General features: G+C 60.0%; 2 protein-coding genes across 2 annotated transcripts in view; both read right to left on the bottom strand.

Moving 5' to 3' along the window:
• USP2 (ubiquitin specific peptidase 2) overlaps positions 1-6,372 on the bottom strand; it is a 50,204-nt gene extending 43,832 nt beyond the window's left edge. The window contains exons 1-2 of the mRNA XM_026657885.2: positions 6,336-6,372; positions 1,561-2,342 (exon numbers count right to left, since the gene is read on the bottom strand). Of these exons, the coding sequence (XP_026513670.1) occupies positions 1,561-2,301 (741 nt within the window). The 5' untranslated portion in view covers positions 2,302-2,342; positions 6,336-6,372. The remainder of the gene's footprint in view (positions 1-1,560; positions 2,343-6,335) is intronic.
• A 10,185-nt stretch (positions 6,373-16,557) lies between these two features.
• THY1 (Thy-1 cell surface antigen) lies at positions 16,558-26,007 on the bottom strand. Its single transcript, XM_024196644.3, has 4 exons — positions 25,928-26,007; positions 20,848-20,936; positions 19,655-19,990; positions 16,558-18,407 (listed from the first exon to the last, which is right to left on the bottom strand). The coding sequence occupies exons 2-4, from the start codon at positions 20,882-20,884 to the stop codon at positions 18,295-18,297; spliced, it is 486 nt and encodes a 161-aa protein (XP_024052412.2). The 5' UTR covers positions 20,885-20,936; positions 25,928-26,007; the 3' UTR covers positions 16,558-18,294.
• Positions 26,008-26,928: the final 921 nt, after the last annotated feature.

The following is a 26,928-nucleotide window of genomic DNA, read 5'->3' as shown; positions in this document are numbered from 1 at the left end:
TCTGCCCTGCCTCTTCCCAGGGATCTGTGCACGGGGAGGGCGAGTGAACCAAACGTGTGTGCACAGGCATGGAGTGTGTGTGTGTGTATGTGCACATGACAGTGGAAGCTTACGTACGTGCGAGCGTGTATGTTTGCATGCACAGTTTTGTGCTCTTGCTTGTGTGTCGGCGTGAGCATGTGCACGCACGTGCATTCATGTATGTTCATGAGTGCGTGCGCATTCATGTGTACGTGCGTGCATGTCAACCTGCCTAACGCAAGCACTCAGCAGGGCACGGGGAATCGGGCTCAGCGGAGGATCCGATGGATTCTCTCCATTCCGTTAGCAGACCCTAAGGCACCAGGGGCTGCCAGAAACTAGCCATCCCGGCCGGGGTCTGGGCCGTGTGTGACGTGCACACAGGTTTCATGCAGGAAGCAGGTGCCCTATCACAGCTGCCCCAAGCAGGCTCTGTGCCCTGGGACGGAGCCCACAGACCTCGGGTCCCACCCTGCAGCCACGGGCTGAATCCTTCCCGTGGGTGATGAGAACCAGATCAAAGGATTGAGGGGGGTGGGGGCATTGCTGCCAAGGCCCCCCCCCCCCCCCCGGGGGGAAAACCCCTCCTCACTTTGAGTGAGCAAGAGATGCTGTGAGCAGACCCCAGCCCGAGTCCTCACTGGGATGAATCAATCCTGCCCATTCCCTCTACTACTGGAGGGGACAAGACACATGAGGGGGCGTCAAGTGGTTTAAAGCCCACAGGCACTGCAAATCTAGCCCACCCCTCTCCCGAGGGAATGTGAATCTGGGAGGTGCAGCTTGGGATCAGGGACTCCCCACCCTGCCCCCCAGAGACAGGGGAGCCCCGTCTCTATGCACCGCCCATTCAGTCCTTAGCCTCACTGCCCAGACTGCCAGTAAGGGGGCCGGGCAGTGCCAGCAGTGTGGTAGTTTCAGAGATGGGAACTCGACAGAGCTGCTAACCTCACCGCACACGGGGGTATTTGTGCAATGTCCTTGCACCATTTGATACCACCACCTAGCTCTTCTCTAGCACGTTCATCAGCAGATCTCAACGCACTTTACCACAGGGGTTGGGATCATTCTTCCCAAGGCACGGGGAGGTTAAAGTGACTTGCCCAAGGTCTCCGCGCAGGCCAGCGGCAGAGCCCCAGCGTTCTACCCACCAAGCCACACCACCCGCCTGAGCCAGGGCCGGCTGGAGAACGCAGTTCGCAGAGACGCAGTGTGGATCAGCCATGGGCAAGAGGACGTTTTGTTCCAGCCCCATCAGCGAGTCCAGCCTGGCTCACACCCACTCCGCTGCATGACTGTGGGGCTGTATCACCCTGAGTTGCCACCCCCATAGCTATGGGCTGAGCTGGGAGTGGGGCATGCACAGCATTTGGCTCCAGGTGTGGCTTCTCCCCAAGAACACCTCACCTGTTCTTCCACCTGTGCCCCACGGGCAGCCACTCTTCTCCCTGTCCCTGCTCCCCATCAGCAGCCCCGCGAGGTTACTCGCCCTCACCCCCAAACACACGAGATCCCCCGTGCCGAGCCGGCAGCACCTACCGAGGGGTCCCTGGCTGGGGAGTCCGTCCGGCTCTCGCTCCTCTCCCACGGCTGGCTGGGGCAGCGGCTGCTGGGCCGGAACATAGGGGTGATCACTTCTTGGGTGGGACTGCGGGGGTAGCCGGGGGTGCGGCTGCCCTTCCTGCTGCAGGACTCCAGGTACTCCTTGACGTACTCGGAGCGGCTGGCGGCCTGATACAGGCTCTGCAGGGCGCAGAGCTCCTGGCGGTTGCGGGCAAGGAGCGGGGTGCGGGTGGGTGAGTCCAGGCGGTAGGGTTCGGAGGCGTGCAGCCCGGCGAACTCCCGTGCCAGGTCCGAGTGGCTGCTGGACTTCTTGCGGCTGAGCGTGGACGGTGTCGCCATGTAGCTGGTGGGGCTGATGGACGTACCGGTGTAGGCGTAGCATGCTCCCCCGTTCAGGCCCCCGCTGCCCAGAGGCCTGGCTAGTGTGTGGCCATAGCCGGGGCTCAGCCTGATGCCAGACTCTGGGCGCAGCGCCAGCCGGCCCGCGTCGTAGCTACTGGTCGGGGAGGCGCCCGAGGTCCGCAGCCGGCTGGAGGCCAGGTAGCTGCTGGGGGGGCTCGGCTTGAAGCTGACCCTGTCCTTGTCCGGGTACGAGGAGGCGAAGCTGGAGCCGTAGGAGGAGTAGGAGCCGTAGCTGGTGGGGGATTTACTGTAGGAGGCAGCGGGGTAGCGGGAGGTGTCTCCATAGCGCTTCAGCGGGGAGGAGAGCTGGGACATCCTGGAGACTGGGGCTCCGGGGGCACCGCCGGTGGCATTGACTGCAAAGCAAGAGCACAGAGGGCACCTTGAGTTCCTGCCCCAATGGGCACCCACCCCAACACACTGCACACAGCCTGACCCAGGCTTGGAAGCTGGGGGGCTGGACTCCCTGTCCTGGCGACAGACAGGGGCTAGAGACCTGGGATCTCTCCCCCCCCTTATTGAGAAAAGGCTGGAGACCCCCTTACGAGCCAGCATTCAGGGCAGGAGACCCCTGCTATGGGAGCATGGAGATGACTTAGCCAATGTAGCTGTGGGAGACTAAGAATCTCTGCCCGGGAGAGACAAACATCCCTCTCCAACTGCCCGGGAGAGAACCCCCCGAGCCGGGCACCAGAGGAGCTGGGCTGTGCGGGGGCAGGGCTCCACAGCTGGTTGGAGCCCTGTGCTGGATATGGCCAAATCCCACGCACGGCAGCGCGGGCGCACTCCATGGCAGCGGGACCTGGCTGCGTGAAGCCACGTCCATCAGGCGCCCCGTATCCTGAGGGCTGGCAGGGGTAGGCTCAGCCGTGGCACAGCTGGGTTCTAGAGGGGGTTATGGTGGGTGGGACGGGAAGGGGGATGCACTTGTGTGAGGCAGACAGCAGAGAGGGGCCAATAGGGGGGTGGGATCCAAGAGAACCCCAGCCAATCCAAACCCAGCCCCCTTCCTAAGTCCGCAGTGCTAGTGTGGCACAGGCTCCCGGGATCCAGTTCCCATTCAGGGCAGATGCTCAGCACAGAGGGCGAGCGGAGCAGACTGAGCCACGCGATCCCCACAAACATGAAACCTGCTGACCCCACGGCAGGGAAGGAACCACCTTTCTATGGGGCTGCATTTTAGACCCACTTTGCGCTGGGGCCAACGGAGACCCAGCGTGCAGGGCAGGGTCGCCCATTCAGAGGATGATGAGCTAGGTGACTTAATAATGCCCCAGGCCCTTTATGCAATACTGCAGCAGGTCAGTGAGCGTGTGTGTGCGTGCACAGACCTATCTGCGTGCACACACCTATCTGCGTGTCACTGTGTGTATGGAATTCCTTCCTGACCCCATTCAACAGTCCACTTAAGCCTTGGAGCATGAGAGTGGCTGACAGATTTATGGCTTCTCATGTTATCATTATCCCAGGACAGTCCAACCTCCCCCATTCCCCTCTCCAGTACAGCCACAACACTTGACTCGGTAATCTCTGAGGCTTAGAGCTCATTATATTCACTGCTCCCAATCAGGTTCAAATCCAGCCTGGCGGGGTGGTGACTGAGAGCTGGTCCCGGCTGACAGCCATTTGGTGGCCACATGGGAAATGAGTTCGTCAGGTCTCAGTCCAGCTCCCAGGGGACATAGCGCACCACCAGAAATGCTGCTAACTGACCCTTTGTGGGCGGACTCAGCGGAGAAACCAAGGACTGAATGGGTCGTGAAACCCCCCCTCTCATTCCCAGCCCATTCCTAGCTCTGAGGTTCCCCCCAGAATCTGTCACCGAGACCCCACTATATCTGGAGAGATGGTGAGGAAATTCCTGGGATGCATGGCTGCACCCCCACCCCAATCCTGGAGCACTCACCCTGTCCCCCCCCCGACACGGGGGAGGAGGGGACGGAGAGGGGGCAAGGATCTCACACATGCTGGGGATGCCCTGTCCTCTCAATTAGACAGAAAGCCAGCGACCTCTTGCCACAGGGGGTGCTGCAGAGATGCAAGCGAGCGGCAGAGACAGAGCAAGCAGCAGGGACAGATGGCAGCAGAGAGCAGGAGCCTAAACAGAACAGGATTCTCTGCGGGCTCGTTTACAGCAGCCAGCGCCCTGCACCGCACAAGGCAGAGGGGCCTGCTTCTGCCCAGAGGCCCCCGGTGAACAGAGATCAGGGGAGGAGAGGTCACGCTGTGCTCTTCTCCCTAGAAAGTTTAGGGAGCAGGGAGAGATTTTCCCAGCACCTACAACTCAAAGTGTTTTCTGGGTAACAGTAATAATAGTGCCTTGCTTTACTGAGCTGGGATTATTCAGAGATGCTTCTCACACACAAGGCTTGAATCCGAATCTCTCCCAAAGTTGAGGGAGGTTTGGGGCGTCAGGCACGCCTCTAATGTTATCACCCTCCCGCAGATAGGGAAACTGAGGCACGCAGAAGGGCAGGGACTCTGTCATCTGATGGGTGGGACGCTGGCCGCGACCTCCTCCTGGGGCAAAGGCTCGAACGCCAAGGCTCCCGGAGCCCTGGGAAGATGAAAGGGTGTCATACACCCGCCAAGAGTCATTACGGCTAGCCTGGCAGAGAGATGAGGGGCAGCCCACAATCCATGCCGCCCGCCCTCCCTCTCCACGGCACCTGTGCCCACTGGTTTCACAGCTGGGGTGTGTGCGGGGGGGGAGGGGGGGAATGTGACTGCAAGGAAGAGTGCGTTCTCCTCCCTGTCCCATGGAGAGGCAGGACAAGTGTGGCTGGGATCTTCGTGAATGGAAAGGGATAAGGGAGAGAGAGAAAAGAGCAGGGAGGAAGAAGGAAGTGCGGGAGGGTGAGCCCGTTCCCCAGCGCGAGGACTTGCGGGCTGGAGCCACTCAGCCCAGGCGCTCTGCTCTGCTGCATCTGACCCCGCTGAGAGCTAGCTGCTCCCATCAATAATTCAGCACCACGCACAAACTCCAGGCTGGAGCCAGCAGCTGGAGCCAGTCCCCCTGCCTCCCCACACCAGCCTGAGTGAGCCAATGGGATGCCCAGCCTGAACGGGTTTTCATGGGGGATAATTTCATCAGCTCAGACCCCCACCGCCACCGCCAGGCCTGCCCGGGGCCTTGGTATTCCAGAGGCAGAGTCTCCACTCTCTAGCAGCTGTGACATGCAGCCGAGCGGGCTGGAGATGCCATCGCAGTCTGGGTGGCCAGAGGCCTGCAGGAGAGCAGTAGGATGGGCGTGCTGAGCTGGGGGGACGGCTGGAGAGCTCAGAGCTAGGCGGTGATGGCCAAGCCCCAGCTGCTGCAGCAGCTCCATGGACTAGGCAGCTCTCAGGGGCGGGAAGTTTTTGCCACCGTGGGAGCCAAGGGTCTAGTTAGGACTGTGCATTAGCATCATGGGAAGCTGAGTGTGCAGCCCTCCTTGGGACGGTGGGGGGCTGCACCTCCAGGGGGGCATCAAGCACCAGCCGGGGCTGCCCTGTCCCAAGGGTCTGGCCAGCTAGGCTCATCTCTGGCCTCAGCATCGTGCTCCATCCAGAAGCCAGCAGAGAGCAAAGAGGAGCTCGGATCAGTCCTGAGCAGAGAGCCTCCACTGGGCCGGCATGCCTGGTGCAGACGCCGTCCCAGGGCTAGCCTAGGGGAACTGGGCCCAGACAGCGCAGGGTCCCATGGAAGGGCAAGGACTGAGTCCCCCTCCTCCCATGGCTCCCCAAGCACTGCACAGACACTAGTCCCATTCCACGCATGGCGAAACGCAGGGAAGTGACTTGCCCAAGGCCACCCAACAAGTCAGGAATAGAACCCAGGAGTCCTGAGTCCTAGTGCCCAAAAGCACACTGTACACCACGGTCAGATGGGAACAGGCCGTGAATGCCACACATGTCAGGGGCTCTCTCCCCAGGGCACCCTCTGGGCCTGCCCATGTTCACCCCACCAGCTGCCCAGAGATATAAACAGATCCCAGCAGGACATGAACGGCCATTCCTAGAAGCCGAGGAACTTACAACTACTGGCGAGGAAGGGGCCCCGGGGCCCAGGCTGGAGTATGGCCAGCACAAGACACCCCCTCACAAGCCCACCAGTGGCACTCAGGCCCCTCCAGAGGAGATACCCACAACAAACACCATTCAAGCCTTGGGTAAAAGTCCTGCCTAGCTCAGCCGATCAGCTTCAGCCCCTAGACAAGCTGGGGCTGCCTCGGAAACGGGCCCTAACCGGGAGGGAACTTTGCTCCTGGCACGGATCCACTGGGTCAGAAAGCAGCTGGCACAGGGCCGGGGGGGACGTTACACCAGATGGGGCTCTGCCTGGTCCCCAACCGGCTCCAGGGATTTACCTGGTGACTGAGGGGCAGAGGGAACTCCGGGACATCTCCTCCAGCCCTGTTGCTCCCTCCCTTCGCTTGTTTTCCTTCACTTGCAGGACAGCGGCTCACATGGCTGAGAGTCTCCGGTCACCAGGGAAACCACCCTGATTCAAAGCCCTTTCAAGGCAGGCTCTCCACGCACCTGGACGTGCTCCAACCTGGCGCGCTTGTGGCGGGTGACAAGCACAGACATGCTGCCCTCTGCTCGGCCGCAGGGCACGGCCTGGGGGATGTGGCCCACACCCCTCGTAAGCCCCAAGCTTGTGCAGCACCTCATCTCAGGGATCTCAAAGCACTTTGCAAAGCCATTCGTTTGCAGCGCTCCCCCACGCCCGGGAAAAGAGTAAGCTGCTCTCACGCCTGTGGCACGGGCAGCCAACGAGGCCCAGGGAAGTGAGGTCACATAGCAAGTCACTGACGAAGCAGAGATGAGAGCTTAGGAGACTCTAACCACTACAGCACACTCCCTCTCGGAGGCAGAAGTAGAACCCACGAGTCCGGACGCCCAACTCCACGTTCTCACCACTAGACAGCACTCCCCCACTCAGAGCCAGAAACAGTACTCAGGAGTCCCAACTCTGTGCCCTCTGCTCTAACCACCAGGCCCCACTGCTTCCCACATACAGCAACATTAAAGACCTCCTTGTCTCTCTAGCCAAACCACTCGTGGGGGAAAAACTCCCCCAACTTTCTGCACCGAAACCCCCAACCCCGCCCAGCAGATGCCTCCGTCCTTCCCAAGCCTGCTCAGTTGGCTAGGTCATCCCCCGAGCAGGTGCAGCGGAGAGGCCTCGGGAAGCCACGCTCCATTTAAGGCACCCAGCACCAGCTCAGCCCTCACGACCGTGTGTCCCTACACCCAGCGGTCTCTCACCTGGCCTGGTCCCAAGGGGCTGGGCCATCCTGTTGGGAATTGAGAGGGTCTCAAGCTTCAAAATTCACCTCCAGATTCCGAGCTCCCTCAAATTCTGGGGCGTCTGGGTCCCCTGGGGTTTATGGTTCACCCCTTCTGAAGCATTTGGGTCCCTGCCTAGGAATCAGCACTAGTCAGTCCCTAACCCTGCATCCCAGGCAGCGAGAGATTCAGCCCCGGAGGCCCCATTTCCAAGTGCACACTCACCCTACCCCACTGCACCCCCCCCCAAGGCAGGGGTTCGGCCGAACAGAGCTGCACCCTTCAGCCCCACCGCCGCTGATAATATGCACTCCGGATTTTCCACTGGCAGCCGAGTGAAACTGAGCCGGGGCCGGGGGTGAAATTGGAGTCAGCTGGAGGGAACATTACAGATCCACAGGGAGATGAGCCATTTCACCTGCTGGGTTAACCTCGTTCAGGCGCTCGATTGGTCCCGGGCTCAGCAATGCCTCAGGGAGCTGCCAGTCACCAGTGAGATGAGTTTCCCAGCCTCAGCCCATGCAGCGACAGAACACAGACCAGGAGCACCGCACAGTCAGCCTCTACACCTAGACCTGCGGCAGGCCAGTCTGGCACACGGAACCACTCCAGATCCAGTCCAGAACTAGTCCCACTTGTGGAAACACTTCACCTCCGATCCGGGAATTTACCTGAGATCCTCATCCCCATAGTATATTCTCTGGGGGATCTAGCTGCTCCAACCCAGAACCTTTGGTCAGCTGTGAAACCACATCCAGCTGCACTGGCCCTCTGGCAAGGTTGCCAGCTCTCTTGGCGTCCTGCTTTTTCCACGCAGTCGTCATCCCAGAGTAAGCGGGAAACTATTTACGAGCAAAAGCAAGCCCAAGTGCACAAACCTGTTGGGCAAGGAGGCTTCGAGGTGAATAATCCCCCTGCAGGCAAATACTCGAGCGAGACGCCTGGCTCTTCCCTGCCAGAGCTCAGCCCTTTTTACCATGAGCAGGAGGCCAGACGGGCTGGGCTTCCTAGCTGAAGCCTTCATCTGCATAGTGGAGATTTTGCTTCGAGGAACGCAGCTACAAAGATGCCACCTGCACCTGACAGAGGGGCACCAACATAGGGCACAAGGCTTTGGTACCATCTAAATCCCGTGAGAACCCAGCATAGACCCCCCTGCTCCCTGGCCATGCCATGGGAGCCCAGCCTGGAGCCGGCTCCGATTTTGCAGTGCTGAATCCGGAACAGACTCCTCAGTGCACCACAACTATAGGTGCTGGCACAGATCCATGCGTGCCAGGGACTGTCTGGCCCTGGCCTAAGCCTGCATCATTCGCTCTTCCCCACTGCGCCCATATCTCTGACCTCCATTTCCGCGTCTTCGAAAGCACCCTTCATGCCAGAGGCCATGCCACGCTCTCACCTCAGTGCCCCTCTGCCCAAGCCAATGGAAGTGCATAGTGATAAACGAGGGGCTGGATTTACCCCTTTGGCATGCCGCGGTCACTTCCCTCGCCCTTAAAAAGCAGCCACCTCTGGGGCGGAACACAGCAGCTGATCTACAACAGCGAAACTGCTTTTAGAAAGAACACAATATGCCTTTGAAATGAAAGGGGGTAGGGGCTGTGAGAGTATGGGGCTGTGTGGAGATGGATTTAGCGGGGGCCAGGATGGGTTATTCTCCAAGGACACAGGCTAACACACCTCAAGGCTTGCCAAATGTGCCAGAAGATCTTAGAAGATCAGAGGGGGCAGCTCCCCAAGGTTACGCTTCATGGGAAAGTTTTCCGCGTGCAGGAAAGAAAGTCCTGCCCCATAGGACCTGTTCTACCCACCCTACCCCAGGAGGGTCCCCCAGCTGCTTACCGTCTAGGACTGCCACCTCTACAAGAGCTGCCTTCCCTGTGGGATTCACAGGGCCACGTCACACCATCCTGGGGCCCAGGGCTGCAAGAGACAAGCCGAGCACACTGTGAGAGCCGGGAGAGGAGAGCCGAGGTGTGAGAAACTGTCTGGCCGAGCGGCACTCTCCCCAGTGGCAGCGCTGCCTTTGCACGCACGGCACCTCTCATCCTCAGCAGACACCGGTGACTCAGCCTTGCACCGCCTCCGCGAGGCAGGGACACCCCATCATTAGCCCCATTGCGCAGCTGGGGAAGTGGAGGCACAGAAAGATGAAGTGTCTGGGCTAAGCTCACGGGGTGAGTCAGTGGCAGGGCTGGGACAAAGAACCCAGGAGTCCTGGCTCCACATGTACCGCTTCCACCACCCTGCTCCCTCTCAGGTCTATGTTAAAGCTAGGGGACACTAGAGAGCCCGGGCACAGCTCCATTCAGTACAGGCAGCTACTGCCTCCTTCCATCGCCCCAGACTGCCCCCTTCTCCCCCTTACCTTCCATTGTCTCCACATGGGGCAAGGACATATGGGACGGGGGGAGAGGGGGCTGTGCGACTCCTCCCCTGCAGCGGGAAAACTTCTCTAGGTTCCATGCACAATGCAGACGACAGTCCCTTCCATGAGGACTTTGTCCAGGCCAGGGAGATCCTGTCTGGACACCAGCCAGCTGAGGCCGGGTCAGTCAGACTGGGAGCTAGAGAGCCAGAGAGAACCGCAGGGGCTGCCTGTGTCCCGCAGCCGAAGCCCCTTCATACGATTGTCATTACATCAGAGCATCCCGCAAGGGAGCTTTCCTAAGCCCTGTCCAGGAGAGCTCAGGTCAGCCCCAGGCTGTTCCTCCACCCAGACTGTGGGCTGAGCTCCCCCTGGGAGTCCTGTGACCCCAGCCCCTGGCCTTTAGGGGCCTGGAGACTACTTTCTGGGGCAGAGGAATGGGGGGCTGGCCTCTCCTTGGAGCCAAGGGCAGGAGCAGAGCCGGCCAGCTGGGCCTGACACAGAGGTGACCCTGCAGTCTTTGCAAACCTGCAGCATTGGAATGCAGCAGCCAGAGGGAAAACAAATACCCACAGCAGCTCATCCCAGAGGAGCCGCAGGGCAGGCCCCCAGAGGGGCATCACCTGGGCCAAATGTCTGCACAAGCCTTGGAGACTGTGCTCCCCCCTCAGAGGGGCCCCTCCCAGGCAGGCTGAGGAGCATCAGTAGCTTGCTGCAGGACAGCTTTCCTTTTGGGGTGAGTTGTTTAGTGCCTGGAGGGGGTCAGGAAGGAGCAGGGAGCCCCCCAGAGCGAGCCAGGGGCATGTTATGCCAGCAATTCCTCCAGCTGGTTTGATTTGTCCATTCTAAGGTGGCCCCAGAAACCTCCTCCCAAGATCAGCGAGAGAGTTGCCAAGGGGATGCAGTTTGTCAACAGATAAGAAAACACACTTAAACCCTCCCGTGCTCCCTGCCAACAGCCCAAGCCCAGCCCTCTGCCCGCAGGGCTCCAGGAGGAATGACAGTGACACCGACTGGCTGCAAATGATTTTGGTAGTGGGGCAAGTGACAGCCCTGGACTCCGGTCAGCCACAGAACAGGGACAAGGTGGGTAGCAACAGGGCAGGCTTCCTACCTATGCCCCTCCGGCCTGCCCTAGAAATAGGTGCAAGAGCCCAGCTCAATTCCATGCTCTGTCCTGTCTCTCTGGCCCCCATCACTCACGGCAGTGTCTAAGCACCTCACAATCTTCACTGCATTTATCCTCACCACATCCCTAGTGTGGTGAGGAGGGGAGTGCTGTTATCCCCAATGTAGAGATAACAACAATACCCAGCTCTTGTCAGCCGTAGCTCTCAAAGCGCTTTACAAAGGCGGTCAGTATCATTATCTCCATTTAACTGATGGGCAAACTGAGGCACCAGCAGGTGAAGTGATTTACCCAAGGTCACCCAGCAGCAGAGCTGGGATTAGACCCCATGTCTCCTGAGTCCAGGTCCAGTGCACTACCCTACCCATGAGGCAACACTGCTGAGTAAATGACTTGTCCAGAGTGACCCAGGAAGTCTGTGGCGGAGCAGGGAACTGAATCTGGGTCTCCCAAGTGCTAGGCTAAAGCCCTAACCACTGACCACCCTTCCTCTGTTGTAGATGCTAATTAACATCCGTTGCAATGGTGGCTGTCAGCACAGGGACTTGCCCACTGAGAATGAGGCAGAGACCCACCAACTCTCTTCACGTGTGCCACCTAACAGCTGGTAGTTGGTGCTAACTCTGGCGACCTGAGCTGCTGACGGACGACCTGCCTACCCCACAACATCACCCTAGCACCCAGCAACCCGGTAAAATCTAAGTTATGAAGCCCCCGGCGCGGCCTCGGTTAAAAGTGGCGGAATGACGGAAGAGAAAAACCTGCTGGCGAAGAGCTCCCTGGACAGCTGATGGGAGCAAACAAGAACATGAGTGGAGTCAATTATTCGCCCACCACGTGCTTCGAGATCTACGGAGGAAGAGCTCAGTATTATCACCACTGGCCGGACGCTTGGTTGAATGACAAAGATCAAGACTTTAGTTGCAGCTGGCGTAGCTAAAGGAAAACGACCAGGTTGGCGATGTGAACAGATAATGGCCAGAAAGGCTGATCCCAGCCCCAGGTCCCCAGATCTTAGCTTCCATACAACGGAGACACTTTGCTAAGTCCTCTCTGAAGTTTCTCAGCTTGTATTTCACCCTCCCTCCCGGGACCCTCTAAGCCCGTGCTCCATACGCACCTGCGTGTGGGGCAGCAAGGCTGAAGGGTAGCGGCTTGTCATGGGGGGACGCCCTGGCTGCTCGGATGGGGTCACCTCGGTGTCCGGGAGGCACTTGCCCTACGACAGAAGCAAAGAAGAAAAAGGGATTGAAAATAAACAGCAGCGACTAACCTGTTAGCAGCTGTCCAGGCCCTCTCAGAGCCAGGCTACTCCAGCAGGCGGGGTGGGGGCGTGGGGGGGGGGGAAATCTGGGTGAAATGGCCGGAGGGGCAGAGCCTAAGGGCTGGGGCTGTGTAATCCGCTGCAGAAATTCTCGGCTCAGGTTACCGGCAAGATAAATATAGTGTCTTATCTGACCTCACAGGGAGCTGGAGCCCTTCTCTCACATTCCAGCATCGGGGAGGCTTAAAGGGGCAGCCCACAGAGCGCAGCCAGAGGGGTTCTCATGTGTCATGGAGGCAGGGCCCGGCCAGAAGAGGGGTGCTATAGGGAGGGGGGGGGGAAGGGTGGCGTTCTGGGGCAATGGGAGAAGTAGAGGCTTTGAGGGTAGGAAAAAGGGAGGTTTGGGAGATGAAGAGAAATGGTGGTAAGGGGTCTAAAGGGAAAACGGGTCCTGGAGTGGAGGAAGGGAAGAGGGGGTCAGGTGTGAGGGGGAACCACAGAAGGGGGTTCTCGGAGAAGGGAAGAGGGGGCTGGGCTGTTACAGGGGGAGAGAGGGGCTGGGGCCAAGGGAGGGGAGATAGGATTCCCGGAGAGAAGAGGGAATGGCAGGCAGCTGCCCACAAGGGTCTGGGGCACCCCAGGGATGCTACTTGCTGGCCTCCAGCCCAGCCCCCACCTGGCGGGAGGAGAAGCAGCATCCTCCCAAGGGAAGCAGTGGACTTCTCTCCCTGGGGAGCGAGGAGAGGACACAGGCGGGACAGATCTCAGCCACAGTCCCTACTGCACGTCTGGCAGGTGCTCTCATACCACGGTGCTGAGTGTGGTACAGGAACCGACACAGAACAGACGCTTGGTGGAGATGGTTAGGAGAAGCCTGGACAATGCACAACCCTACGCTGACTTCGAGGGGTAGGGGGTCTGCATGGCACCTATGGGTGGCTCCGGGATTCTCTGACCAGCTATGAGAGCTTCACCCCCTGGCCATTAGTGATGGGAGCTGTCTCCGCCCCTCTCAACTTGCGCTGCTCGGCAGTGGCGGGACAGCCCACCTGGGGGATGGAGATGGGGCCAAGGAAGCCTTTTGCAAGGTAGGCCATTTACCCCTTCTGCCCCTGGAGGGCTCTTCAGGGTGAGGGATACAGGGGCTCCACGAACACAGAGTAGCAGAAGAGCTGGGGAGGTGCCTTGCAGGAAGATCCAGGATTAAATTCACTCTGGTGTAACTCTACCCTAAGTTAGTTCCATGCGTGAATTGGGTCCAGCTGACTCTACTCCAGAGCATTGGAAGGCAATGACTCAGTCCCCACCTCTTATGAGTAACTAGGCAGGACGCAATTAAGCCACCACTTCCCACCCTTCCCTGCTCATCTGTATGTTACAGCCCAGGCATGGCTGTGGGAAAACTCTTGGGCCAGTTTTATCCCCGGTGTCACCTTAGGGAGGACAATGGGATGATCCTATTGGGATCTATTTGGTGCTACTACACCTAATGCTTTATCCCAGCCTGAGCCGGCCTCCAGCAGCAGCCAATACCAGAGCCGGAGCCTTCATTGCGAAATCCTGGAGCGAGGTGGGTACCTGAAGGCCTCACTCCTTGAGATGGACCCCATCCCCCCATCTTCGGGTTACTGTTGAGGCCATTTTCAGAGCAGCTCCACCCTGAGCAGGGGAAACGTATTCCTCCTCCCAGTGTGTCCAGAGAGTCGCCTCTCTCTGGGCCCAGCCAGCAGGATGGCCCCACTCTCCCACAGCCTGGGGTAGGAAGCTGGAGGATCTGGGTCCAGCCCTCCCAGCAACACATCCTCCTGCGGCCACAGGGAGCATTTGCATGGTACACACACACAGGCAGAGGGCGTTCTGGCATGGTACAAGTGCTCACATGCACACACAGGAGGCGAGGCACAAGTGCACACACACAGGGGGGATGCAGGCATGGCTCAGGCACACACAGATCACAGGTGGCGCTGATCTCGGGTCGGGAGGAATGAAGCAGACCAGGTACATGCTCCCAGTCCTCCCCAGCCCCACAGCCCAGGCAGGCACTGCCTTATTGTGTGTTTTGGCGGGGGAAGCAGCCCTGGCACATTCTCCCAACTCCCACCCAAGCCTGTGGGAGGAGGGGCAGGTATGGGACACACCCCTACCACTGAGATGACTCTGGCAGGGGGTGAGTAGGGGAAGAGAGACATTTTCTCAGCTAGGCCCAAGCCCCACACCCTCCACTTATACAGAGCCCAGCTAGGGGTTGGCACGACCCACAAGGTGCTGGGCCTGCCCAGGTGGTTTTCAGGGGATGGGGGGGGGGGTCATTCACACAGCCAGAACACTGGTGGGAAATAGAGGGCATTGCCCCATTGCCTGGGGGGCAGGGAACTCCTACAGACACAGAGTCTTATTCTGCCCAGGGGTCATATGGACCCTACATCCCCCCCAGGCGGGACTGGCACCGCCCAGGGGGCCCCGGCACCCCCTACATCTCCCCAGGCGGGGCTGGCACCGCCCAGGGGGGCCCAGCACCCCCCAGATACCCCTAGAAGGGGCTGGCACTGCCTGGGGGGCCTGGCACCCCCCAGCTGCCCCTAGGAGGGGCTGGCACTGCCCAGGGGGGCCAGGCACCCCCTAGATCTCCCCAGGTGGGGCTGGCACCGCCCAGGTGGACCCGGCACCCCCTAGGTACCTCCAGGTGGGGCTGGCACCGCCCAGGGGGGCCCGGCACCCCCTAGATACCCCCAGGTGGGGCTGGCACTGCCCAGGGCGGCCAGGCACCCCCTAGCTCCCGCCCGGGGGGGGCTGGCACTGCCTGGGGGGCCGGGCACCCCCTGCGCACCCGGAGCCCCGGGGGGCTGGCCGGGCGCGCCTCCCGCACTCACCAGGCTCTCGGGGGGGATGAGCCGGAGCCGGCCGCTTCCGCGGAGCAGCTGGGGGCCCGGCCGAGCCTGATGTCACAATCCGGGCGCAGCTGACGCGGGGCGGGGAGGCGGCTGCTGCCGGGCGGCGTCCCGCGCCCAACTCGCCCCGCGCCGCAGAGCAGCGCGCACGTGGGGCCGGGCCGGGGCTGGGGCCGGGAGGGATAGTCAGCCCCGGGTGCTCCGCGTCCGCCGGGTCTCCCTCCATGGGTCTGGGGAGACGAGTGTGGGGCAGGGTAGATCGGGCCCTGGGTGCTGCTCCCTACAGGCTGGGGGGAGATCCCAACCCCTGGAGCTCCGGTCCTCCCACGGGGCAGGGGGAGAGGTGTGGGGGGGAGGCTGGATCCCAGCCCTTGGGTGCTGCCCCTATAGGCCAGGGGAGACAGGACGGACGGAGATCCCAGCCCCTGGGTGCTGCTCTGGGCCCCCCTATAGGCAGGGGCTAGTCCCAGCGCTTGCAGCATGGGGGGATCACCCCGGGGGACCCCCTGTGCCAGGTCTACCAGCCCGAGCCCTCTGGCTCTAGGGCCCAGGTGGGGCTGGAAGGGGTCCAATTCTGGAGCTTCCAGCCTGAGAAGAAACAGTGCTGGGAGCAAAGCTGTCCCCCGCCGCCTCTTCCTCGCTTTCCAGGCAGGGCGGGCACCGCTCCCTTTCGTCCCCCCTGCTACTTGGAGCATGTCGGGCCGGCAGGGCTAGCCCTGGGAGCCGGGCTGGTTATAGAGCCAGCTGGCGTGAGAGGGGATTATCTTGCAGCAGTATAGACGCTAGGACACACAGCTGAGCAGTTCAGCTTGTCTCCACTAGAGGGCAGGCTGCCCCCAGCCAGCTCTTCTGGCTGCCCCTTAGGCAAGCAAATTCAAAGCCCTTGAATCCGGTGCTGGAATAAAGAGGCAGGTGGCTGCGAATCCAACACACAACCGAGGGATTTATTGTGCAGACAGGCTCTTTTGTTGTTCTTGTTTTCCCCCCTTGAACAGCATTTCTCGTACACCAAGCTGTGGAAACACTACAAATGTTCACGAAACAAGACTAGGACACGTCGGTGTGGGTTGGCTGGGTCTGACCCTCCCTCTCCCTCCATTGCATTCACCGTCAGGCCAGGGCTGGCTGGTGGGAGATGTACACGGAGAGATACCTGAGCAGTACAGCAGAGAGATACCTGGGCACTGTACAGCGAACAAGCAGGGCGCGGGGCGTTACGGAAGAAAGCAGCTCCCCTAGCCAGCCACCAGGGCTCTTGACACTGCAGTTGTCTCAAGCTCAGCACACACAATCGGAGAGGGGGGGGACCCCCCCCCCCCAGTCACTATTAACCTTTCCAGCTCCACCAGGTCTTGCCCTCGTCAGTTCCCATGCATGTGATCTTGGTTTCCCATTGCCTCACCTGCATGGCAGCGGGATGAGTGGGACCTCTGCTCTCCAGTGCCCACCCCTGGGTGAGATGCTTTTGGTGCTCAGGAGAGAACTATGTAATACCCTCCACCATCTAGCCTGCCCCGGCTAGGTAGGTGGGCTCAGGAATTTCTTCCCTGGTAAGTCCTGGGGCATTTGATCCCCAGCTTGCTGGGGGAGGGGTAGGCCTTGTCCAGACCCTGTCTCGAGCTGGGGACGCTCTCTAAGCTTGGTGGTTTGGGATGCATTCGCTCCCCCTACGGCTAACCAGTGTCCACAGAAAACACCTGCCTAGGCCCTTTAGGCTCCTAATGAGAGGGAAGGTTGTGCTAAGGAACAGGCCCGCACTGGAGTCTGTTAACCTGCAAGGGAGGAAGGCTGCAGCCTTCTCCCCACCCCCCACTAGCACGACTCGGGAGCGGGACTGGGCTGAAGGAGGACAAGGAGCAGAGCCATGTGGGCTGGTCTCGCTAGTGCCTGGAGTCAAACCCAAAGGGTGGCATGCAGGGATGAGAGCCTGTGGCTTGGGGGCGGCCCCAGCTCCTGCAATCTCCCCCTGATCCCCAGCGGGAGACAGCCATGTGTGTTAATGGGGGTATGTCACAGAGCAGCTTCCACTGGTGCCAGAGGAGTGGGAGGTGGCAGCTGCCTAGGCCCCCTTCCCTATATCTCCTCTCTCCCCAAGGACAGTGGCTTCTTCTCTGGGAGCGAGCTGTCCCCCCCTCAAGTGTTTCTTCACACACACACACCCCTTGCAAGCTGGGGTGAAAGGAAGATGCAAGTGCTATCTGTGTCTCCGCCCAGGGGACCACTGCCTGGAGATCATGCAGTGAGCCGTGCTGGCCCCAGCTCAGCAAGGGGTCTCCCTTCACAGCTAACCCCTAGTCTCCAAGGAGCAGGATTAGTCACTGCCCAAGGAGCTCTAGGCCTCGGCACACTGACTAGTTTAAAGGGCTGCTGCCTCAGTTCCTTAGTTTAGGATTAATTTAAAAAACAACCAACTCCTATAGCAACTGCCATCCTCTGATCTTACGGTGAGGACTTAAGCCCAGCGGAGCATGGATGAGTGATGGGCAAGTGTTCTTATGCAGGGCTGCAGATGCACCTCGGTCCTAAAACCTTCCGCACCCCTTGCTGTTTCAGTGCTGGGGCCCCCTTCATCTGTCTATCCCTGCACCACAAACTTGAGACCTTCAGCACCCCTTGCTGTCTCTGTATTCGAGTGTCCTTGTTGCTCACACCCCCAAGACCGATCTATTTAAATGCTGGCCCTTTCCTATGCAGGCGAAGCAGTCATACCCATGATCATGGCTTTGTGCAATACGGAAGTGATGGCTGCTAAGAACAGGCTGAGAGCCCACCAAATCCATCTCACCAGGCAGGATTCAAACCCAGCTCCCCCGAGGTGAAAAGCTAGTGCACCCTACTCTATCCCATTTGCCTGACATTGCCTAGGTCAGGACAAGCCTTTACCCTGGGCAACCTTGTGTTGCTGAGCGAGCGTCTGTTCTCCAGGCTGGGGTGGTAGCCAGGACTCCCCAGTTGGTCCCCTAACTCTTTGACCCTCTCTCTTTTACCAGTCGGGTCTGGGGGCCCTACTGGCTTTCCCTCCTTGAAAGACAAAAAAATGGGACAAGACAAGCTGCTCCCTCGAGGCTATAGATCCCCCTGCCACCGGGACAAACAAACAAACAGAACGTGCTATGGAAGAAGCTGCACCATCTAGCAGAGCGCGAGGGAATGCTGCCATGCGTTGGGTCCTTTAATACTGCTTAATACACCCACCCCAGCCCCCAGCGTGTTTCGGACGTGTGGTGTGATGGCGGGGCGGGCGGGCTCGGTAGATATACAGCTATATAGAGAGATATACACAGAGAGATTTCCTTGGTTTCAAATCGTTCATGGTCTTCTCTTGCAAAGGGCCACGTTTGGGCGGCGGGGCTCGGCTGGGCGGTTCGGTCGCTCCTTCCCTTCACAGGGACACGAAGTCCACAGCTTGCAGGAGCGGCAGGGACAGGAGCAGGAGCAGCAGCCAGGAGGTGTTCTGAATCAAGAGGCTGATGCCAGCACATTTCTCCAGCTTGTCTGCCAGGGCAGGGGGAGGGGAAAAGAGAGACGAGGCAAAAATGAGATCCCCGGGGAAAGAGGAATGACGGGGCGCTGGGAGCCGGCACACCTGGGTTCTCTTTCTGGCTCTGCCACGAACCAGCTGCATGACCTTGGGCAAGTCACTTCCCCTCCATGGGCCTCTATTTCCCCTCCCACTCTGTGTCTTGTCTAGCGAGACTGCGAGTTCTTTGGGGCAAGGGAGCACTTCCCACTCTGTCTTCTCCGCGCCTGGCACAAGTGGGGCTCTGATCTCGACTGGGGCCTCTAGGTCCTACTGCAGTACAAACAATAACCATCAAGTCAGGGCTCCATCCACTCCCGTGTCCTCTCTCTGACAATGGCCAGCACTAGCTGCTTCAAAAGCAGGTGAAAGAAACCCCTAGGGGACAACTAGGCAAGATCCTGCCCATAGGGAAGTACCTTCCTGACCCCAGGCCATGAGAGGTGGGGTGCAAGGTGCTTTGTGGCACTCTGGGGTGGGAAAAGGCCTCTCCCCAGCGGAAAGCCTACATACACTATGTTCCAGATGGACAGCCTTGGAGGCTGGCGTCCCTTCCCTACAGAACAGTCACAGGGTGGGCAAAGGTCGGGCTCTTCCCCTTATGCTACCTTGCTGATCTGTCCTGGGTCTGATGTGTTCTGGGTCCCCAGCAAGGAGTGCTGGCCCCCTTTAGTCCTTGGTTTCTGCTGAGCCAGGGTAACAAAGGGGCCAATTCATACCAACTATGATGGGTTCTTTGGGGTGACATTAGCAACTGTCCACTGAGACGCATCAAACTCAGCCCACGTGTGGGCTGCCAAGCAGCCAGAGACAGTTCTACAGATCTGGGCTAGGTTTGAACAGGCTCCGATCGGGACCATTCTCCAGCGCAGAGCCCAGTGGGAAGCTGGGTGGGTGGGTGCCTCCGAGAGACGCCTGCAAAAGGCACAGGGCACTGGAGGGCGAGAGGGGTTTGGCTCCAGGCAAGGATGTGTGTGGGGGGAGGGGTGACTCCGTTGCTGGCCCTGCCCTGGCTGCAGTAGGTTGGAAAGCATTAGCATACAGGCCTTCATCTCAGAAAAGCATTGGGCACAGGGCTTAAATGGGCAGAGGGCATCAGGTGGGCCTGTGAGAATCAGTGTCCCTTGGGCCATCAGTAATAGAGCCCTGGAGGGCAGAGGGGGGCACACAGGGATAGGTCAGCGAGAAGCCCAGGGGTGCTAGGGTCCCCTCCCCTGCCCACCTTTGATGACGGTGATGTTCCTTATCTGGTTGCCGGTGTAGTCACCGGTGATCTTCAGCTCGCAGGTGTAGATGCCCTCGTCTGAGGTGGTGAAGTCGAACAGCTGCAGGCACACCAGGTCCTTTGACAGGGTGATGTTGGATCGTGTCTTGAGGGTGTTCTCAGGGACGTTCAGGTTGCTCTGGATCACCCGCTTCCTGTTTTCCTTGAGCACGCTGAAATCGTACGTCAGGAAGTTGCTGGTCTTGTTTTCGTAGCGGCAGTCCACGCGCAGGCTCTGACCCAGCAAGCAGGCGCTCAGCTCCTTGATCTTCTGGCAATGGGCAACCTGCAGCACTGGGACAGGCCAACAGGGTCAGGCGGCGGGGGGGGGGGGGGCACGGCGAAGGCAGGAGCACCCCTACCGCTGCCCCTTGCTCCAGTGCATGCAGCAGTGAATCCACATGCTATGGAGACACGTCACAGTTTCTGGCTAAACCACACGCGCACAGGGCTAGAGAAGCCAAGACTTCCTGCTCGCAAAATGAGGGCTCAGCCACCTCAGCTAGTGGAGACTCTCTGTTCGCCTGCAGCAGTAGTTTGGCTTTTAACCGTTGGGATTGTGCTGCTAGCGAGTGATCTCTCTCCCCCACAAAGCCAGTGCATTCCACTGTGGGGTCACTGCGAAGCAGGAGAGATGATAACATCCCCCCACCCCACAATGTCCCTGGACCCACAGTCTATCCAGTCACCTCCTCCCCACACCCCAGCCTGCAAATCGCCTGCCACTCCAGCACAGAGGAAATGAGAACGGGGGGGCAGGGTCAAGACCAGTGTCTGCTGTACCCTCATAGGGCCCTTTGTTACGGGGAAGGCTGCATTTTAGGTCCCTTACTCCAAAGCACATCCATTCAATGGGGTCCAGTTGCCCTGGGGCAGAAACCCAGCATGGCAGCCCATGTGTTATGAAATCATACTATCCACTGGGTGCACCTTGGCATAGACAAAGCCTGCTTGTTGGTCCCTGTGTAGCTAGCTGCATCAATCTAGCTCTCCCCCGCCTCGTTTTGTGCCTGGCCCCCCCACGGGAGGATGCGGTGGGCCTCGCTTTCTCTGGAGTGAAGCATTACAGCTTATGTCTGGTCTCTCCAGCCGGCACCACTTATGGAGCATGGCCACTAGGTGACAGCATAATTGCACCACGGGGCCCCTACCTGTCAGGATGACAGCGATGCTGATGGTGGGATTCATCTTTCTGCCCTCTGTGCTGGGGCTGTCAGCGGTGGAGAACGGCGAGGGGGGCCTGAGCAGGAGGAGAACATGCTGGTTAGTGACCCGACCGGGATCTGTGCGACCCTACGTACACACCTACAGGCAGGCACGTGACCACACCCGGGCATGCCCATAAATGCACACAGAGGCTCCTGGGCACACGTAAGCACACACAGACAGGTATCCGTGCGTGTGCACACCCAAGGCACATCAACATGGACACATGCAGCGAGTGGTACTTGGGACCGGAGCCGAAGCCCACTGCAGCAAGTGGAAAGACTCCCGTGGGCTTTGGCTCAGGTCTTACGTGACCACACGCTCACCTGAGCACGGAGATGGGCGCGTGCGCTCGGACACAACATGCCAGTGAACGCACACGAGCAGAGAAAGGCAGACGCACCCCCTCAGTGAGCAGCATGCGCAGCCCCTTATGTTTGTTTATAGGTGCTCTCTTGCATTCGGATCTCACTTATACTGGGCCCATCACCATGGTATCTGTGCACCCACCAAGGAGAAACGTGGGCTGTGATTCTTCAAAAGAGTGGGAAGGGAGTGAGGTGCCCAACTCCTATCAAATTTCAGCTTCTAAGTCCCTTAGGCTCCTTGGGAAACACCACCCATGGTGCTCATCACCATGGCATCTGAGCCCCCCGTGACACGCATTAAAGCAGGTCACACAAATGCATGTGCCTGCAGATGTGTGTGTGCACCGCCACCTCCCCAGCATGCCCAGCTCCAGTGCTCTCATGCCTGGCCCATGGCCCTTGCACTAGCACACTCTATACCGGGGGCACATTTACAACACCTGCGAGTTCCCACATGGTCCCCAGATGAAAAGGGAGGGGGGCTGAGCTGCAGCGTCAGGCAGCTCAAGCCCACTTAATTCCTCTCTTTGACCTGACTCCCCTCCACATGCCCAAGCTCAGACACATGGCCTGGCCCCTTGCAGCAGGCTGGGTTGGTGGGAGTGAGCGAGGATGACTCATAGCCATGCAGTGTGAGAAAGGGGCCAAGAACACAGCTGAGCAGAGGGGTGAGGGGCGGTGAGGCAGCCAGACAGGGAGCCCTGTGGGGATTACATTGCTTTTTGGACCCACTTTGGCTATGCGGGGCCAGGAGCTGGTGGTAGGACACAGGAAGGGAGCAGGGCTGCAGCAACTGGGAATGAAAAATTCCCTGTGTCTGGCAGGCTCCCTCTGGCTTCCTTGCAGCGTGTGCAATGGGAGGGAGCTGCCATTTTGGCTTGTGCAATCCTCAGAGCCTAAAACCGTGGGAGGGCCAAGTGACTGCACGAAGAATCCAACCGCAGGTCTTGGGAGCCAGATGGTCCAGCTCCCTTTGGGGGGTTGGGAGAGAAAGGGGAGCCAGAGAGAGAGAGTCACCTTTGCCAAGTTAGCAGGGGCTGGGGTGGGAAAGACGTGCGTATCCGTGTGCATGCAATGGCGTGCGTGTGTGAAGTTGTGTTCGCACACGAGAGAAAAGGGCTGGGCACAACTGCATGATAAGATGAGTGTGCGCCTGTGGCAGGAACGGAGCCGTCTGTTTGCCAAGCAGAAGAGGGCGCTGTAGAGTCTGGGGGCAGAGTTAGAGACATTCTGCACCTACACCAGCCTGAGGTGCTGCCGAGGGGACACTGAGTTTGGACAGGTCTAGATCCCCATTAGCAGGAGGATACTTTTTTGCAAGAGCAGCAGCAGGGGCATGCACAAGGGGGAAGAGCAATCGGGGCACCCCCCCCCCAAATAATCATCGGGGGCACAGAACTCCTCCAGCCCCGGGAGCTCCTTCCACTCTGTGGCTGCAGGGAGGAGAGTGAGCTCCTGCAGGAGCTGGGGCGGGGAGTGGAAGTGAGGGAGGGAGGGAGGAGCGAGCTCCTGCTGTGAGGGGGGGGGGCCCACATGATGTGCATGCCCCAGAGCAGCAGCAAGGAAATGATTAATACCAGAATGATTAATTCACCCTGAGTGCTATGTGGAATGCGTAACTATATATATTTTCTTCCACCCACAGAGAACGGCCCCGTCTGTGCAGCCTTTGCAGAAAAGGGCTGCTTGCAAAGTACAGCTTCCAAAGGGCAGGGACCACTCGAGTCTCATTTGGTCCCCAGGACATTGGTCCTTTTGACGCCTTTGACTTTCCGCTGCCCCTACGCATGCGATCGACTCTGCTTACCTATGGCAACTCCCAGAGGACCCACCCTAGGCACCAAATCCTACTCCCTCCCCAAGCGCAAATGAATCCTAGGGGTGAGGGTGGATCAGCGCCTAAACAGGGGCACAGATTGGCCCTGGACGGCCGCGTTTGGGCTCCTTACAGTCCCTGCTCCTCCCTTAGGCTACTGTCTTCAATGCAGCGATTTCTCTGCTTAGCCTAGCTCCAGGGAGAGGCGCCACTTTGCCGCACAGAGCAGCCGTGTGAGCAGCTGATGCGTCGGCCAAACTCTAATTAGAAGCAGCATCTCCCTTGCATGGAGACAGGACTCAAGCTGTGGATAACGTTGGCGTCAGCGCTGCAGTGAAGACAAGCCTCTAGCCTCACCCATCTGTTCCAGACCCCTCTGCACAGGGGCGGATTAGGGGTTTGTGGGGCCCTGAGCCAGAGCAAGTGGGGGCCCCTCCCCACCCCTTCCACCTGCCGGCTGGGGAGCAGGGGGTGGCCCTGCCTCGCCCACCGCTCTTGCTAGAGACGGGGCACAGGGGCTTGTCTGTCAGGTCCGCAGCCCTCTGCTTTCCACTGCAGCAGTGTCACAGGAGGAGCTGCAAAGAGAGCGAGAGGCTGAGAGGAGGGGAGGGGGGTGTGAAGGGAGCGTGTCTGGGCTGTGGTGGGGGCCGGCAGCCCTAGAAATGTGTGTGTGGCAGAGGAGGGGAGAAGAGGGCTGTTTGCCGGTGGGGGGAGAGAGTGACAGAAAAGGGATGTGAGTGCAAAGGGTGTGGCTGTGTGTGCTTGCAGAGGGCTGTGTATGCAGGCTGCTCTTCCCTGCTTCCCATGTTGGTTTGAGTAAGGCCCAAGCTAAAGATCTGTGTGTGTGTAGGGGGGTCCATTCACAGATACCCTCCCCCGTTCAGGAAACATGCAATGTTCCTTGATTTAAAAACCAGACAACTCCCCCCACCCCTTCTCATTTAGAACTGAAAAAAAGTTGTTTAAATATAAAAATTCTCCTTATTCCTTCCTCCAGTAGCCATATCCTGAGCATGTGCAGCAAGGTCCCTCTGCTTCCCCTGAAAACATCCCCCCACTCCAATGATCCCAGCCCCAGAGACTCCATAGCGAGGGGCGTGGTGACCACAGATGCTCCTACGGCATCTCCATCTGTCATCAGCGGTTCTCAAGGTGTTCTACTGAGGGGCGCAGGTATCACCTGCCCCATTACACAGAGAGGGGATGTAACCACCAAGGTTACATGGCCAGTCAGCAGCCAGTCCAGGAAAAGAACCCAGGAATCCTGGCTCCCGAGTCCCAGTGCCCTCCTAACCGCTAGCCATTCCCTCCCAGAACTGGGAAGAGAACCCAGGAGTTCTAGCTGCTAGTGCCCCCGCTCTAACCTCAGCCACCACCCTGATGGGCGTGATAATAGGAACTGCTGACTCCAGCCCTGCCCACACCCACCTGACCCATCCTGAGCCCCCCCATACCCTCCCAGGGAGACAGGCTGGGCTGAGTGCTGACGGCCCACGGGCTGTAGCGGGGAGCACAGAGCTCAGATCCAGGCAGGTCAAAACCAATTTCCAATGTCAGTGAAATCTCTCCATGGGGACTAACCTTTAGGCAACCTCCTGCCCAGCAACTGGCCTCTGCTCACCAAAATATTGACCCCCCCCCGTCATCCCTGGGGCAGCCTGAACTGAACCCCAGTGGCAGAGAGCCTGCAAACAGGCTAGCCCCGGAGGACCTGCCACGGGGAGTGTGTAGGGATGGCCACCGGCTTGGCTGAGCAGACGACCCCAGGGACCTCGAGGGCAAAAGTGTCTTGCAAGTTGAATGCAATGTGTCCTCCGCCCCCACCCCCATGGCTGTCCCGCTCCCGGGGGGTTCTAACTCCCACCCCTAGATGAGTGTGCTGCTGATTTACAGGGCCTGGTTTATTTTTATTTCTGTTCCAGGGTTTTCAGCGCCCTCCCCCAGGCTGTGTTTTCTGGGATCCAGTCTGCTCTTTGTCTCATCAGGCGTGGGAGCAGAGATGAGTCACCAGAGCGGAGGAGGTGGAGAGGGAAGAAGGGATGGGGGAGGAGGAAGGCAGCAGGGGTGGGCTGAGAGGTGCAGGCAGGCATGGGGCAGAGAGGCGAGGAAGGGGTTCCCTGTCTCATCACGAGCCCCTCCCAGAATCTCCTCCCAAGCGCCGATCTGCAGCCAGACCATCCATCCTCCCCCCCCCCCCCCCCCCCAGCCCCACAGCTGGCCATTGCCCCCCACCCCACCCCGCTGGGTCACCCTCTATCTCCCCCCTTCTACCAACGCCCCCGGCGCCACTGCACCATTCCGCAGCGCAGCCCCTGCAGCGGCGGGACCGCAGGACGGCTGGGCTTTGCGCTGGGGCTTGGCCAGGGCGCCTCACTGCAGTCCTGGGGGCGCTGGCAGCATCAGCAGCGTTGCATCGGCAGGTGGGGTCCCCGCAGCACGGCCTGAGCTCGCAGGGCTGCTGCCCGCTGCAGAGCTGGGGGGAGCATCACTGCAATTCTTAACCCCGCCCCGAGGCTGCCCCGGCTCCAGTCTCTCTGCTCCCCGCGGGAGCTGGGGGAAAAGGCGAAGGAACCCGGTGCTCTGGGCCATACACTTCCCCCATCCCCAGCAGGCTGGAGAGAGGGTGAGGCGGGCCGGGCAGGCAGAAGCTGGCGAGCAAGACAATCAGACGAGCAGGGCTGTGCCTCTGCAGAGCATCGTCCCAATTCCCCGGCTCTCCATCACCGCCCCCAGCCGCCTGCACCTCTGGGCTGCGGCACCGTCTCGCCCCCTGCCCGGCTCAGACCCCAGGCTGCGTCCCCCGCTCCGGGCTAGGGGACCCTGGCGGCCCCGCATCCTCACCTGCCCGGGCGCTGCGCTGCGCTCCGTCTCCGCCCGCCGACTGCTGCTGCTTCTCCTCCTGCGCGGCTCTGCTCTGGGGCGCGCTGCGCTGCGCCTGCAGTTTGGGGAAGGGAGGCGCCGGCGCCCCCGCGAATCAGGAGCGGGGCTGCCAGCCCAGCCCCACCCCCTGCAAGCCCCTGCAGTGGAGACGGCCCTGCCCTCTGCAGTCCGGCTGCTTCCCAAGGCCTGTTGTCAGCGCCTGGCAGGCGCACAGCCTGGGCGGGTGTGTGTGTGTGTGGAGCAGGCAGGCCCTGGCTGGGGGACAGGTGCAGAGAAAAGAGCCCTTCCCCCAGGGGGCTCTCAGCCTTTGAGCCCTTCTGCCCAGTAGCCCCGGCACGGCCGAGATGCCAAGAGGGCGTTAATGGTGCCCGCTGCATCCAGGGTGGTGATTGCTGTGTGCCGGGGGGGGTGGGGGTTAGGGACATGGCAGCCCACGCTGCTACCCTCCAGGGGAGAGGTCTCGGGGCACCCCCTGACGCTCCCTGCGTTCCATCCCCCTGTGCAACAAGGGCCCCCACTGCCAGAGTCTCTTTTGTGCAAGCAGCCTCCTTCTGGCATGGGGGGGGGGTGGTTTGGCACTCAGGATCAGGGCTCAAACCCATCCCGGATGGACGGGTTGAAGACCCTGGGCCCTAGGCCTGGAAGCAGAAGTGAACAGGGCGGGGGAACCATGGCACAAACCACCTCCTAAGCTGGCCCCACCCTATGGGACACAATTTAGGGCAGCAGCGGCTAACCGCGGAGCTGAGGCTGACGGCCCCGTGCTCTCTGGCCCAGGCACCTGCTGACGGATAGGATGGACTGCTCCGTCCCGGCGCCCGCACCTGGGCCACGGAAACCTCACAAAAGGGTGGGGTGAAGCGACCCTCGTGGCTGGAGTCCCGCTGCCTTGCACCTTGAGTTGTCAATTTCTGCTGTGCACAGGGAGCCTCAGACCCTCCCCGCACGTGAAGGCTGGGGGA

This window comes from Terrapene carolina, unplaced genomic scaffold (genome assembly GCF_002925995.2).
Source record: "Terrapene carolina triunguis isolate 2854851 unplaced genomic scaffold, T_m_triunguis-2.0 Scaffold374, whole genome shotgun sequence".
Lineage (NCBI taxonomy): Eukaryota > Metazoa > Chordata > Testudines > Emydidae > Terrapene > Terrapene triunguis.
The sequence above is the reverse complement of the archived record's forward strand: the minus strand, read 5'-3'. Positions and strand labels throughout refer to the sequence as shown.

Excerpts from the sequence above, each read along its gene's own strand:
- THY1 (XM_024196644.3), bottom strand. The coding sequence starts at position 20,884 with ATGAATCCCACCATCAGCATCGCTGTCATCCTGACAG. Across the intron at positions 19,991-20,847 it reads CATCGCTGTCATCCTGACAG|TGCTGCAGGTTGCCCATTGC; the intron begins GTAGGGGCCCCG and ends GGCCTGTCCCAG. Across the intron at positions 18,408-19,654 it reads GAACATCACCGTCATCAAAG|ACAAGCTGGAGAAATGTGCT; the intron begins GTGGGCAGGGGA and ends CTGCCCTGGCAG.